This window comes from Lipophrys pholis (assembly GCF_963383615.2).
Source record: "Lipophrys pholis genome assembly, chromosome: 8".
In the NCBI taxonomy this organism is placed as follows: Eukaryota; Metazoa; Chordata; class Actinopteri; order Blenniiformes; family Blenniidae; genus Lipophrys; species Lipophrys pholis.
Window position 1 is genome coordinate 22305508 of NC_137630.1, and position 14391 is coordinate 22319898.

General features: G+C 39.7%; 1 protein-coding gene across 1 annotated transcript; it reads right to left on the bottom strand.

The window, feature by feature from the left end:
- Window positions 1–1475: 1475 nt before the first annotated feature.
- Window positions 1476–11019, bottom strand: LOC308113741 (oxysterol-binding protein-related protein 2-like). Its single transcript, XM_080470193.1, has 14 exons — window positions 10942–11019; window positions 10513–10649; window positions 10295–10406; window positions 8602–8677; window positions 8014–8148; window positions 7537–7634; window positions 7275–7457; window positions 6324–6431; window positions 6120–6209; window positions 5896–6022; window positions 5348–5467; window positions 4448–4571; window positions 3954–4044; window positions 1476–3780 (listed from the first exon to the last, which is right to left on the bottom strand). The coding sequence occupies exons 2-14, from the start codon at window positions 10547–10549 to the stop codon at window positions 3678–3680; spliced, it is 1404 nt and encodes a 467-aa protein (XP_080326319.1). The 5' UTR covers window positions 10550–10649; window positions 10942–11019; the 3' UTR covers window positions 1476–3677.
- Between the last annotated feature and the right edge of the window lie 3372 nt (window positions 11020–14391).

The window sequence follows — 14391 nt, forward strand, 5'->3', positions numbered from 1 at the left end:
TTTTAACAGACATCAAAAACTGCAAAATAAGGTATCTTTGTTACTTAAAACAAGAAACATTCTGTTCTACTTTTTAAGAAAAAATATAAATGGACTGATGATAAGGACAAGGTCATCAGTTTTTATTTAAACTTTAAGGACATGGTTCTGTACAAAACATTTTACACGACTTTGTCATGATTTGTGACATTTGTATTTTGAGTTTTCTATTTCTATTGTTAGGCTCCGAGCACTGACGGTGCAGGAGGTTCCTATTGGATCCTCAGATTATTCACAAAGTTACATCGCCAAGATAAATCACGTTTTTCAGGGACTTCACTTGCATAACTTTTTGTGAAATTTTGCACACTGGTAATGTCTGGAGAACTATTTGATAATTTGGGGGAGTTACACATGTGACTTGTGAAATGACTCAACAGCGCCACCTACAAATTTGGAAAAAGGTAGCCTCGGAATCCCATTTCATAGAGAGCTCCGAGACTCGACACACATGTGTAACAAGCCAAGACGAACAAATTGTAAGGTTTCATATCTGCAAATAAAACAGTCATACCAGTGAAACCTCTTGTACGCACAGCTTAATTAAATACGGTTAAAATAAAATTGCTTCCATTCTAAATTCATACATAATAATTGCAATTGTATTTATTTTTTAATAATTATATTTAGGTAAAATGGGATGTGTAAATTGAGTCGTGGTCCCAACGTAGCTCTCAACTAATCCCTTTGAATCTTGAAACTGAATCATGGATATTTCTATGTGATAGGTTGATTTCTTTGTCTTTCTAAGGACTGTGAGAGCACAATCTTCATCGATGTCTTTATTGTTCCGATCGGGGAGAAGCCGTCACATCCTGCACGGACATTCTCAACGGACTGTCTCTGTGCTCGGCCTTATGTCTGCCAAGCTCAAGAAATCTTTCACATACATCTTGATTCAATATCTTATCCAACTGTTCCATTCCCCTCTGACTTCAGCAACTTCTACTCAGAACACGGTGTCTCCACCCATACATACTCACCGTCACACTATGTCACATAAAAGATGTCTGTTTGACAGACAAGTTCATCATAGGGAACAAAGATGACTGGGGTGGCAAAAGTATCCAGATGAGTTTGTAGTTTCTATATTCTCAACCTGGTGAATAAATTTAACTCAACATTAAAAAGTGTCTTTATACTTATATTGCTTTTCAATAAACTATACACTATATATATATATAAGCTTCACAATTGCCTGTAGCTTTAATTAGTTTAAAATGCAAATTGTAATAAAGAAAATAGTTGTACCTTTGTTTTGTATTGTCATTGGTTTTTAATTAATGCAACAATTCAATTCAAATTTCTGTTTTAATAGCTGCCTCTGAAAAGCACACACACATACATTCACATGCATGTTTTCAAACTGTGTGAAGACACTCGAGGAAAACCGACGCATGTTTACAGTGCAAATAACGGAGCAGAGATGTTGAGTTTGTAGTCCATAATTTATTTTCTTAAATATGCTTTGTATGCATATGGTTGTTTCTGGATGACAGTATGAAGGAGGGGAAACACATGATCAACATCAACAAATTCACAATGTAAACATTTCCAGCCGGAGGCTGAACGAGGAGACGAGAGGGAGGAGGAGAGGAGCCGCGGCTCTGAGGAGCCACAGGTTCACAAAGTGCTTTGAATTCAGAGTAAAAGATGAAGGGGGAAGACTGGATGGAGGAGATTTCACTGTACATACATGTGCATAGGACTGTGAGCGTTTACATGTGCAGTTTAATTCAATGTTAGTGCTTGGCGAAAAAACTAAAATTAATAATCTACGCTGTTCAACAGCAGCCGTCGCTGCATGCGCGTATACGAGTGTTTATATAAACAGCACACGACATTCATCGCCTGCTGCATCTGTCACACCGGCTACCCGCTAGAGAGGAATCTGAAGTTTTCACATCTTAGGAGAGGGGATAAATCACTTTGCATAGATTTATGCTGCAGACAGGCCTGTGTCTGATTGAAGGAGTAGGCTGGACACTGCAGTCGGTCCGAGTTACTCGTCCGTACGTGCAGGAGAAAACCGGCATGGCTGAAAACTTTCTCTTGGAAGCAGAGTGGAGCGCACCTCCCCAGAGGACGCCACATCATGTGGCAAGTCTTTTTTTAGCAGGTATTTTTAAAAAGTGGCTTGAATAATCATTGGTGTTGCCGGTAAACATTCAAGAAACTACTGAGAAATCCTCTTTGAGGCTAAATCACCTTCCTCAGTGTAGATGTGGATATAAACTGCAGACAGCCAAATTCATGTCAACTATTTACTGCAATTCATGGCAACGCGGAGGAAAAGAGTACAATCAGGACTTGTGTTTTTAGGCTAAAAATAATCATTTATTATTCAATTCCAAATGTTGGATAACACAGTTTTGAATGAAGTCAAATACTAAACGTTGGAGGGGGAAAAATATCTAGTATTGAGCTGAAGGACAAAAGTACAGGTTCAGGTATGACATTTAGTGGAAGTGGAAGAGAAACTCAAAAAAGACTGAGGTGACACAAAAACCGAAAAGAAAATTTCATTCTTGACTTTAAACTTAGGTCAACTCGACTTTGACTTCATAATATTAATATTGTATTTATTTCTCTTGCATAAATTCTTTTAAAGCTCTCAGATTCTTGATTAAACTTTTCAAACTGCAGTTTTCCTTTTTTGTTTTTGTGCCCAATAAACAAAAACCTCAAAGTGAAGTACAAGAAAATATCAGATATTAGTTTGATGCATATCCCCCCTTTCAGGAAAGAGTGATGTTTCTGAGGATTTCTGAGTCTCATACACTCCACTGTCTGCTAACCAACATATTTACTGCCTGGGGAGGCGCCTTTCCAACACATTTTTAGAAAAACTGCTGCTGTAGTCGGTCTCTGCATCCTTTAACCTTGAAGTTTCACATGAATGCATTTCTACTCAGTGCAGAAAAGGTTTTTATGGCTTTAACTTGTGTGTGAATAATCATCCCGGTGACCATGCATGCACCAGATTATTATTATACACATAATCTATGTAACAGCAGATGACTACATAAAGGTACCATCGATGTGTGTCCGACATGGCAGTAAACTGAGTTATAAGCAGCTTGTATCTCTACTTTAGGTCTCTATTCACAGAAACACTTGTGACAGTTTACGCATGTTTAGTGATGTAACTAAAAATAGACATCTAAGTGTCAAATAGGCTAATATAAAAGTAGCATGTGTGTTTAAATAACCCCTGATATTTGAATGCGATGCGACAGAAGTGTGTGGTGAGTCTACAAGGTGCGATTATTGTTGAGTACCTGAACTAGAACTGAAGAAATCCCCTTTGTGTCCTGCAGCAGCTGCTTCGCCACCCCAGAGTTCCCACTGGACGCAGGTTCAAAACCCTCCAATGGGTGAGCAACACACATGTTCAGGGCACGTAAAGATGAAGATGCTTGATGTCAACATTTACAGTCAGTAAACTCTAAAATCCTCCGTATCATCACACATCCTTCACAGTTGCGGATAATCTGACAAACGCTCCGATATCAGCGGCTCTAACAAAGACACGGTACCAGCAAGCGTCTGGCCGTCGAAAGGTCACGAATCTTAGATGCTGAGAAACAAAGTGAATCCTATCAGAGAGAAGGTGTTTACACCGAGCTCCTCCTGTGTCAATAAATGTTGGGACAGTCACTGTAGTTCCTGTCGAAGTATCCTCCGGTGTAGAGCCAATCCTCGGCTCCCGTGTGGGGGTTGGTTGCCAGCTGGAACCACCTGGAGAGACAACGAAGACGTCAGACCGGGTTTTAGAGACGACTTGCCAACAACACGAGCCATGAAAACAGACCAGGTCAGTCTCTAGACCTCTTTTTAAAATTCCCACATCTGAGCTCTTTACGAAAGGAGGAAACTGGTAGAAACTGACATTTTCAAAGAGAAACTTTTACCTGGTCGACCACTCCTCTTCGTCCTTGGATCGTTCTCTGCGTGCCGCTCTCTGTTTCTCCTCCAACCTCTCCTTCTCTGTACTGGCTGAATCTACAAAAAGAAACACACACACAAAAAAAAAAGGAGTTGGAAAAAAATAAATCCCCCAGCAGATCAAAAGTAGTAGAAAAGTTCCTTTTTGGTTAATATTGATATTTCATTTTTAAGCCAATAAAATTCCTTTATAAAGACACAGCGTCAAAAGAGCCTGCGTCCTCAGGTATGTCATCTTTACAGAGACTGCACCGGCCTTGATTATATCTATTTATGAGAGTTTAATTGTAAGAAGCTACAATATTTTATCCATTAAATAATGCATCTCATTGTGAGAGTAAATATTTTTGAGATTTAATTGTTGTTTGCTGCCATTTTAACTTGTCTTATAAAAAGGTTTTTCTTATAACAACATTCCCAGCTTTTCTCATCGAGTCTAAAGCTGCAGATTTGTCTTTACCTATGTCTCCGTTCTCCATGGCCCTGATGTCGGGCCTCAGTCGGCAGTCTGTGGGAGCCAGCAGACTCCCCACTCCAGGCTCCATCTCGTTTAGCGTCAGGGCAAAGCTGGTGAAGTTATACATCTACAAGCAAGAGAGAAAATACACCGGATGCAGGGTCATTTAACGTTTTCTCAGGAGGAAATCTTCCAACCTATTGCAAACTAAACCAACACCTTTGAGGGCGAACAATCTTAACCATCTGATGTGATCCATTAGGACGCCTTTGCCATAAATCTTATTTTTTTTAAAAGGTAAAAATGTTGAGTTCAGCTCAAAATCATGGATTATTTTATTTGTGACAAGGAAGAATATCATGTACACTGAAATGTAATAGAAAGAGTTATAAACTAATTGGTAAATTAAAACCTGAACCTTGTTCACTTTGTAAGAAGCAGAGTTCAGGTCAAAGCTGTTGCAGCTGATCAGACCAGAGTGTAACACAATAGATCAGTAATTCATTGTGATTTAATTGTTCTTTCATGCTGATTGTAAATCATCATTATATCAAGTGAAAAACCATAAAGGCTCATTTCGTCTTTTATTGGGCTTTTGTTGAAACTAATTTAATCACATGAACGTTATTACATCCTAATCAAATATCAGCAGATAATTCTATGCTCATGTCTCAGTGAACTACATCTAAAAAACACAATCACATGTAAACGGTTTCATTCTTGTTAGTGTTTTAATACAAACTATTTTCATGATTCGGGTCATTTTGTTCTTCAGATTAATGCTTCCTTTTCTGTTTAAACAACGAATAGTATAATAGATCTATAACAATCAGATGAACAATGATTTTATTGCTGGAAAGTGATTTGTTGCCTGTTTTGAAAACATATTGCAGGTTTGCTGACCTGTGCTGAGTGAGCGGGCCGCGGCGTTATCCTCCACAATAAGGCACTTCCTGGTATCACAGTCACAGTCTCCTGAACCTCTGGCATCTCGTCTGCGTCTTCACCGTCAGCGCTATGTTCCTACAGACACACACACACACACACACACACACACACACACATGAGGACCAATGTGTTCGAGCAAACAGCACAAACATTTCATGTGCAAACAGGTGATCCACAGAGCCACAAATTCAACACATCTCTCAAGCAACGATGCATGTCATTGCAAGACAATATGGATTAGTGCTGGCAATGATCTAATCATACACTACACTCGGAACGTTACTAGACAGCAGCAGCAGCACACTACAGATACCAAGTACACCGTTACCTTACCTTCTACTAATGCCACTGCATGTTATTGTGAAAGGAAAAGATACCGTTTGAGAAAACATTTTCACAGTGATGAGTAACAAGTCACACGTAAACAAGTCAAAGACAAACATGAAAGCAAACTGTAAGCTGCCGTTTCATCACAGCGGGCCGTCACACGCAGACTTCCTCACCTGTCTCAGCTTTTTTGGGTCTCCGCTGGACTTCCTCTCTGACTTCTTGTAGGAGTCGTAAACCTTGGGGTCCACGCTGTACATGCACTCCGTCCACTTTCCATAGATCACTCTGCGTTTCTTCTTACTGAAGCAACAAAATAAATACTATTCAGTCCAGAGGGACAAAACATAAACGCACACAAATGATAGCAAGCGTTTATGGAAGTGGGGAAGCTCTTCACCTTTTATCTTGAACATAACCTTCTACTTTATGCAGCTCCTTTCCAAACATCCCACACGGCTTGAAAGTCAACACACACTTCTCCCCCGTGCTGAGAAATGAACCAACAATAAAATGACCATGAGAGCAATAAATCACACATTGAAATCACTCGTCACTCGTCCAGCATTTGTTATTTTCACCATAAAGTACTTGTTGTTTTTACCTGTGGTTCAAAATTTCAACTGTTCCATACTGCTCAATCCAGAGTTTTCCCAATATGATGTTGTGCACACAGCAAAGTGGATTCGTCCACGTGTACGCTTCTTTATGTCTGTGAAAGAAATAAAAATCAAAAATACACAACATTGTTATGTCTGCGTGAGCACGAAGAGAGGGAAAAAAAAAAAAGAACTGAACAATCTCACATCAGCAAGCACAATGGAAAAGAAAAAAATCAATGAAAGAAAGAAAATCTCCAGCAGAAACAGCCCGATGATCCTGAAGTCTATGACTGCGTCATTTGTCATCCATATATGTGAAATTGGGGGCCACATGTTGGTGGAGTGGTTTCCAATCTCACCCCCATATCATGAATTCACCAGGATGTATTGAAAATAGAGTCCGGCTGAGGGATTTTAATGTGCCGTGTTTGCATGTTCTCCATATGCATGCATGAGTTTGAGGTCAATTAGAGTCAACTGTGAGTGTCACACTGCCTTTGTCCTGTGATGAACGAGAAATATGTCCTGGGTGTTCATTCACTCATAATCCGCTAGGATCAGGGCCAAACACTGCGACCTGAAGCTGAATAAAGCGGCGTAGAAGACGACAGCAGCCTCACCTCCCTCTGCAGTGATCACTTCTCACAGGGGAGTTTTACCTGTTTTGTTGTTAACATATTAATATTAACTGCCGTTACTGCTGAACCAACATCTGATCTACCAACGATCTACCATTATTCAAAGTACAATTTTAAAATCCAATTTTATTTGCATAACAGTTATATTTTGGCGTTTCACACTTGTCTTCCTTTCTCCTCTAAACCAAACACTACACCAGGCTTCACTGCTCAGCCTTGATGATCGTTTATCCAAAACATGCATTAAGCAAATTATGCAGCAGCCCTGTCTGTCTGATATATTATCATTTGACCTTTACATGTATTGATACTCACTTTAGTAGCTCCAGCGTCATGGTGCCTTTAGGCTCTGCCTCCACACTTTTGCCCCAGAACTTGAGTTTTGGGTAGATGGAGCCGTGAAACTCGAACTCTTGCTTCAGAGACTGAGCGTGAAAGGCACTGATGGGGGGGTGGTGGCTCACCTGCTCCGAGATCAATCGGTATCCTTCGTCCTCTCTTGAAAACAAACATATAAATGTGTGAAACACGATTTTATCTTCAAGGCGCGACTGAGTGAATCCGTCCTCTCAGGTACCTCGTGAGCTCGTACGTCTCCCCAAGTAAAGGGTTGAATGGCTTTCCAGTCCTTTCCCACTGAGATGCAACAGCTGAAACAGCAAACGCAGCAACGACCTGTCGCAGAGGCGTACAGTGAGACACAGCAGAGCGGCAACGACTGAAAATATAATTTCATCAATTTCAAGGGTCGACCTTTATTAGTGCCTATGAGCCTTTCTTTGTTTTATGCGACTGTAAAAGAGAATATTTGTGTAATTTGGTGAGGGTGAAAGTATAGGATCATAAACTGCAATATAATCCGCGACAGAGTTTTCGTTTCAGGCAAATCTTGGCAAAAACCTATCGCTTTCTTGGGCTCAAATCACTGTCACTGAAAAAAAAAAAGTGTTTGACGTGTCTGACACAAAAAGTTAACACCACAAGAAGTGAGGGGGGAAAAAAGAACCAATCAATCAAACTGTCACCAGGCATCTCTTTCCTGTGTGACGTGTACCTGCATGCGGTCTATGGAGTCAGACAAGCTGCAGGCTCGGTGGATGAGGTGAGTGTGTTCCATGTACTCCGAGATTCTCTGGAGAAAGCTCAGCGGCTCGTTGAACACAACGGGCATTGCGATTTTTGACAGCTCCTGTGACACACAGCAAAAGAATTGGGTGTATTTAACCGGAAAAATAACAAACTGGTGACTAACTGAGTAACGCAGTTTGTTGAACAGCATTTACCCGACGAATTCATGCACTGTATTACATAACTTGCACATAATAGAAATGTCCCTGTTTTCAGGAAAGACAATAAATTGTCCCTCTGTGTTCATTTAAGTCATTTAGTTTATTACGTCCCCATTTCCAGAAGTAACACGAGCTCAGTCATGATTGATCTTGTTGAAGAGGGTTGAAAGCAAATTTGAGTTACGCAAGTTGTTGAATTATTCAGTTTGAGAAAATACAGTCACACGAGCCAAGAATCTGGCTGCAGCTTGTTGAAGATAATCTCACGTTAAAAATTTAGATCACAATGAGCGTAGCTGCACGGAACAAGAGTTTATTTTGTTCCGGCTGTTTAACAGGCAGGTGGGACTCACCATGCCGATGCATTTCTTCAGTATATTCCACACACTGAAGTTGTTTCTGGAGATCATTTCGGCTGGCAGCGTTTTCCTGGGACATAATCAAATCAAATGACATTAGAAGTTATCTGAAGGAATCCGACAGAACGTCTAACAAAGCTGAAAATGAGCAAAATGATGGTCATTGGAAACCAATAGGAAATGCCTTGCAGTGGAAGTGTTTGCTGATGGCCAACATAAAAATACGTTTTCACTGGACTTGTCGGGAAAACACACGGAAATGCATGCATGATGAAACCTTCAAACCCGCTCACTCAAAGACGCACATGATCATGTGAGAACATGCAGAGCAACAGGAATGACGAAACATTTCAGAGTCCGTGGGATCCGTGGGAACATGAATTCTGCCTTCTCCTTGAGCGAACATGCTTCTCGGGGGTATTTGGTCTAATTTTAAAGTAACTCTAGTTTGAACTGCATTTATATTAAAAGACAGACACATCTAAATGAAAGAAACATCTTATTCTCAAAGGGTCCTGGTTCATATACTTCTGCTGCTGCAAAACCGACAACAACAAATCATGGATGAATAAAACATGAACGCTACATAGACCAATTGATCAAATACATCAAAATAAACCATACACCTGACGTGACAGGAATCTCACCAAACGTCCTGAATTAGAATCAGAAAACATACTAATTGGCTTCTAATTAGACTACACAACAGCCAAACAGACAAGAAAGACATCAACCTGACACAATACTATCAAACAGTAGAATTTAAGAATATTAATGGTCTCTGCTGCCACTGGCCCAACGTCACGATGGCTTGCTGAGTGGTCGTGTTACCTTGAGAATTATGTGATTCAGGTGCTATGACCTTTAACAGTCTCAGAAGAATTTTAATCTATCTATACATTATATCAGAACCCTAAATTACCAACATCAATCCATGCTGCAAGACTATAAAGTCTAACACAAGGCCAGAGCAGAAGCCAATGGATCCATGTATAAAAAGTATGGAGGAGTTGCTCCATACAATTAATCACACAAACAAATAAAACCATTCAAAAGTTTTCAAAAAATTTGGTCCACTGCTTGTTAGGTAATGCTGCATTTAGATTTTAACGGACCAACATCAAGCATAAAGAGACGTCAAGTGGACTTTGGCAGAGGAAGACTTCCACAAATGGGCCATACTAAAGCAGCAATCATCACAGGGTTCATTTTAACTAGACCAAATATGAAGAAAGTAAACACACCCTTAATTAAATGGCTGAAACACCACAAATGTCTTTAAAAAAAAAAATGAACTCAATTTTCTCAATCAGTCTTGAAGAAACTCATGTCAACCACATATATACACAATCTCGATCATTTTGTTATTATCCAGAGTTCAGGTGATAAGAGACGGATAAAGGCCTTGTGTCTGTCCAACACAACACGCAAGATCGATTACTGTCATGAATGAAGGACACACAACTTAGTGTAGGTTGTTTCCCTTCGCCAAGTGTCAGCAGGATAAACTTTTCTTAAAAAAAGGTTTATTTGCATTTGAGAGAAATGTTGTATTTTGTACTGCACAGTCCGGTTTTTAGGTGCTGATCTGCGGCTGCTTGCAAACAAATTGATTACGTAACAAAAGCACCATTGCAGAAACTGAATTTGCTGGTACTTTAGTGTTCTTTCGTGGCTGGCTGCTCACCTCCTCTCCCACACTCCGTTCTCCTGCGGGGCTCTGCCGTCAGTCCCCGGCTTGCCGTCAAACACCAGGGCATCTTTGAAACTGACCTCACAGGAATCATCTGACTCCAGCCCTGGAGGAGAGGAGAGGAGAGGAGACGCAGCTGTCATCCATCCATCCAGCGATAAGTCGCGGGCATATCTCACCATGTGGAGCGGGGTTTTACGAGTTTCTCTCACCGGTCTCCGCGTCGTAAAACTCCTCCTCGCTGTTCATGCTGAGCTCTGGTAGAAGCTGGAGGTTATGAAGTCATGTTTCCACCGGGGGCCTGTGTCTGCCGCCCAGCCGCTCTCCGAGCATCACACACACACGGCACCTGCAACACGGACAGCGGGTTAAGTACGAACGGAGAGGCCGCCTGCGGTCACCCGGGCTAAATATTATCTAACTCATGCCGATACTACAACAATGAAGGCCTGTCTCTCTCTTCCTCCGAGAGCCGCAGAGAGCCGCCGCTTCCCCGCGAGCTAACTAGCAGTTAGCATCTCAGCTGCTACGAGTTAACCTGTCAGCCTGGACACGATGTGAGCGAAAGACAACCGCAGAGCCACTGACACAGCAACTCGGACACCGACACGGATTCTTGGACATAGTTTAGTAAAGTGTACCTGTGAGGAAAGGTCAAAATTTCGCTGTGTGAAACATAAACAACCGAAGACTGCCTGTGAGACTGGGCGGAAGAGGGCGGCAAGGACACGGTGATTGACAGGTGTGTCAGCCAATCAGAGAGTAGGCAGGAGTGGGCTACAAATAGAAGGAGTCCTGCAGCTTTTTTCACCCCCCCCCCCCCCCCCCCCCCCCCCCCACACACACACACACACACACACAAAAGTCAATAAAACACAACAAATTACCCCACTGCAACACAGATGTGTCTGTTTCAACCACCTCGGGGCTTGTACATATTATTGAATATGGATATGAACATGTTTGAATGAAGTTTGAATTTGACCCATTTTGACATTTGAATGCAATCTTTTTTTACCTTGTAATTTGATTAGTTTCTGTCAATAATATGTATAAGAAAACCCCCGCAATGTTTCAAATGTGCATACTTTTGTACTGGTGCTATATTTTGTTTTATACACTGATGCTTTTCTGGGTGGAATTTGAATATGTGTTGACAGATTTTAGATCCACTAATTGTTCACAATTAATCTAAATTCAATGTGTGATATGTGTATCATGTGTGATAGATGGCCATGTAAGACATGGTATGTTATAGCATGATAAACATGAGTGTTGCAAAAACCCTCCAAAAATGTATTCAGTGCTCTGTTCAACCATTTATTGAGGCTTTATTGTCTGTTTACTAATGCCAGTTAGGCTAGCTGTACTTTCTAATGATATATTTCAATAAGGTTAGGGAGTTAGTGGTCTGGGTCAAAACTGACCACTGTAAAAACATGAAATGTGAGCAGTATAAGGTTTAAGGTTTAGATTAAGTAAAAACAAAACAAAAACAAAACAAACTAAATTGTGAGGGTTCTTACAGAAATATAATGACTTTTAGATTGTATTTTATACTTAGATTATTTTCATAAAGCATAAGAAAGATGTCAATTGATATATTATGATCCTCATATAGTTACAAGATACTTTTCCCATAAAAACATTCATCATACGTCATTGGATTTGCTGTGCCTGTGCCCTAAACAACAAATAAAAATGTCCAGACTGTTTCGAATGACTGTTTTGAATTTGTTTTTATTTATATTACATATATTTCCCCAGATCACGTTTTTTCCCCTCCTGTTCAGTCTGGGGCTGCCATGTTTTCCATGTGATGGATGTAAAGATGGAGCACATGCTGAGCCTTCACACCCTCCTGTGCATCTCCACACACCTACTGCAGTGACCAATGAGCAAGCAGCTCAGCTTGTGTGTGTGTGTGTGTGTGTGTATGTGTGTACGTGTGTGTCGGCAAAGCATAATCTGTGGGTTTTGCCCGCTCAGAGACAATAAGGATCTGATGGGATGTGATGTTTGGAGGTCAGAAGAATAAAACTGCGTGGTTTCTGCAGGAATGCTGATGAAGGCTGCAGCTGTGGTCACTGAAACAAGGAAAAACGACCGCACGTGAAACACAAACCACGAAATTACAGCTCGGCTTCTCCACAAGGTGGCACTTTTACTCCTGCAACATCATCAGTCAACATATATGTAACATCAGGTTTATACCATGTACAGCAGCAACACAAATACAGCAAATTTACACAGTGGTGAAAGAAAAGAATTTGTTGTGTTTTCTTTGCCTATAGCCTATATATGACATGTACATAAACATAATTATGGCTTGTCAGTAAAATGTTATAACATTTTATCTTGTTTATCTTCTTGAATATGTGAATGTCTAAAACATATACACCCACTGTATAGACTGGTATAGACTTTAACAAGACTATTGTGGTGGCATTTTATGCGTCTATTCTGATATTGGCATATTCTAAATTGCCTCAATATGAACTGGTCAGTCAATCAATAATCAACTAACTAGTCAATCCGTGTCAAAAGGGTTGGTTAGAAAGGAGGCTGATACTTGTAAAGACTGAGGGCTGAAGATAGGGTGTACACACACACACACACACACACACACACACACACACACACACACACACACACACACCCACACTTTCATGACTTTGTTATTATTATTATTATTATTATTAATTTTATTAATCATATAAATTTTATTATTATTATTATTATTATTATTATTATTATTATTATTATTATTATTATTATTATTATTATTATTATTATTATTATTATTATTATTATTATTATTATTATTATATTGCACTTTTTCGGCAATGTTACAAAGTGCTTGATGACAAATGTCCAGGTTGAAAACCTGGAAATAAATAAAAAAACGAGATTTGGCTTTTAGTTCTGGAATAAATGTTGTTTGTTGACACTTGTTGCTATTACTTTTGTGCCATTAATAGACTATGGTGATTTATAGGAATGCTTGATCATTGCATATGCTGCATGAGACCTATCAGTACGTCTTAAGATTAATTACTGGCTACAAGTAAATCATGCAACACTGTAGACAACATGGTGAGGTGAAATGGTTGTCTGCTCGCAGGCTCCTCTACTGGTACACCTTCCTTTATAAAGCAATTATTCTAACATCATACCTCTGCATAAATGTCATTTTAACTTAAAATTCAACATGCAGTTTGCCCCGGAACATGGACTGAGTTTGGGTAGAGGGCATTCATGTACTCTGCTCCCTCTGTCTACGCTTCAAAAATCAAAATATTAAAAGGAACTTATCACTCATAATGATTTTAAAACTTGTGTTACAGACTTTTTAATTGACAATAGTGGAGTAGATGTTTAATTGTATAGTACCTTCATCATGTTTGTTTAAATTATCGTTTCGTGAGTGTTAGGGTCTTTCTTACCAAACTCAGGATCCCCTACCCCCCTATGCTCCAGGCTTCCACTTATACTCCCCATAGCATATCTCATCCACATAATTAAAGGACTTTCTCATTTTGTTTGTATATTTATGATTTCTACTCCATGTGTATCTGTCTATCATATTTTGTTTTTAATGCTGTCAGACTTTGCTTGTAAGAGAGATAATTTGATCTGAAGCAACTGCCTTGTAAAAATAAAGAAAGTTGCTTTTTTTAAATTGAAATATAAAGAATTACCGAATTAAATGTAAAGTAAAATATGTAATGAACATAATGAAGACACAATACAATATGAGCAACATTTCAAAGCCATAAGGGTGTCAGGTGAAATGCTGGCAGGCTGTTCAAGGAGACTTGATTTATACCTTGAAAGAGTAAAAGTGTGTCTCCAAACTAATAACATTCATTGCCCGTGGATCCCAACAGTATTTTATATAAACTAGAGTACGAAGTCTGCCAATAAACTTATAGGGACAAAGAGTGTCTCTCTAAATGCAAGACAGTTGGGAGCCTCAGACATTGTGCTTATAGCAAATGTACCCTTTAATTAAAAAAAAAAAAAAGTGTGGCCAGCATGCTTCATTACTTGCCAGCGTTTTCAAAATGTATCCTTAAATTAACTTATCG

Coding starts and splice junctions, on each gene's coding strand:
- LOC308113741 (XM_080470193.1), bottom strand. CDS start 10,549: ATGAACAGCGAGGAGGAGTTTTACGACGCGGAGACCG. Junction 8,149..8,601: donor TGAAGAAATGCATCGGCATG/GTGAGTCCCACC, acceptor TGTGTGTCACAG/GAGCTGTCAAAAATCGCAAT. Junction 5,468..5,895: donor ACCCAAAAAAGCTGAGACAG/GTGAGGAAGTCT, acceptor GTGTGTCTGTAG/GAACATAGCGCTGACGGTGA.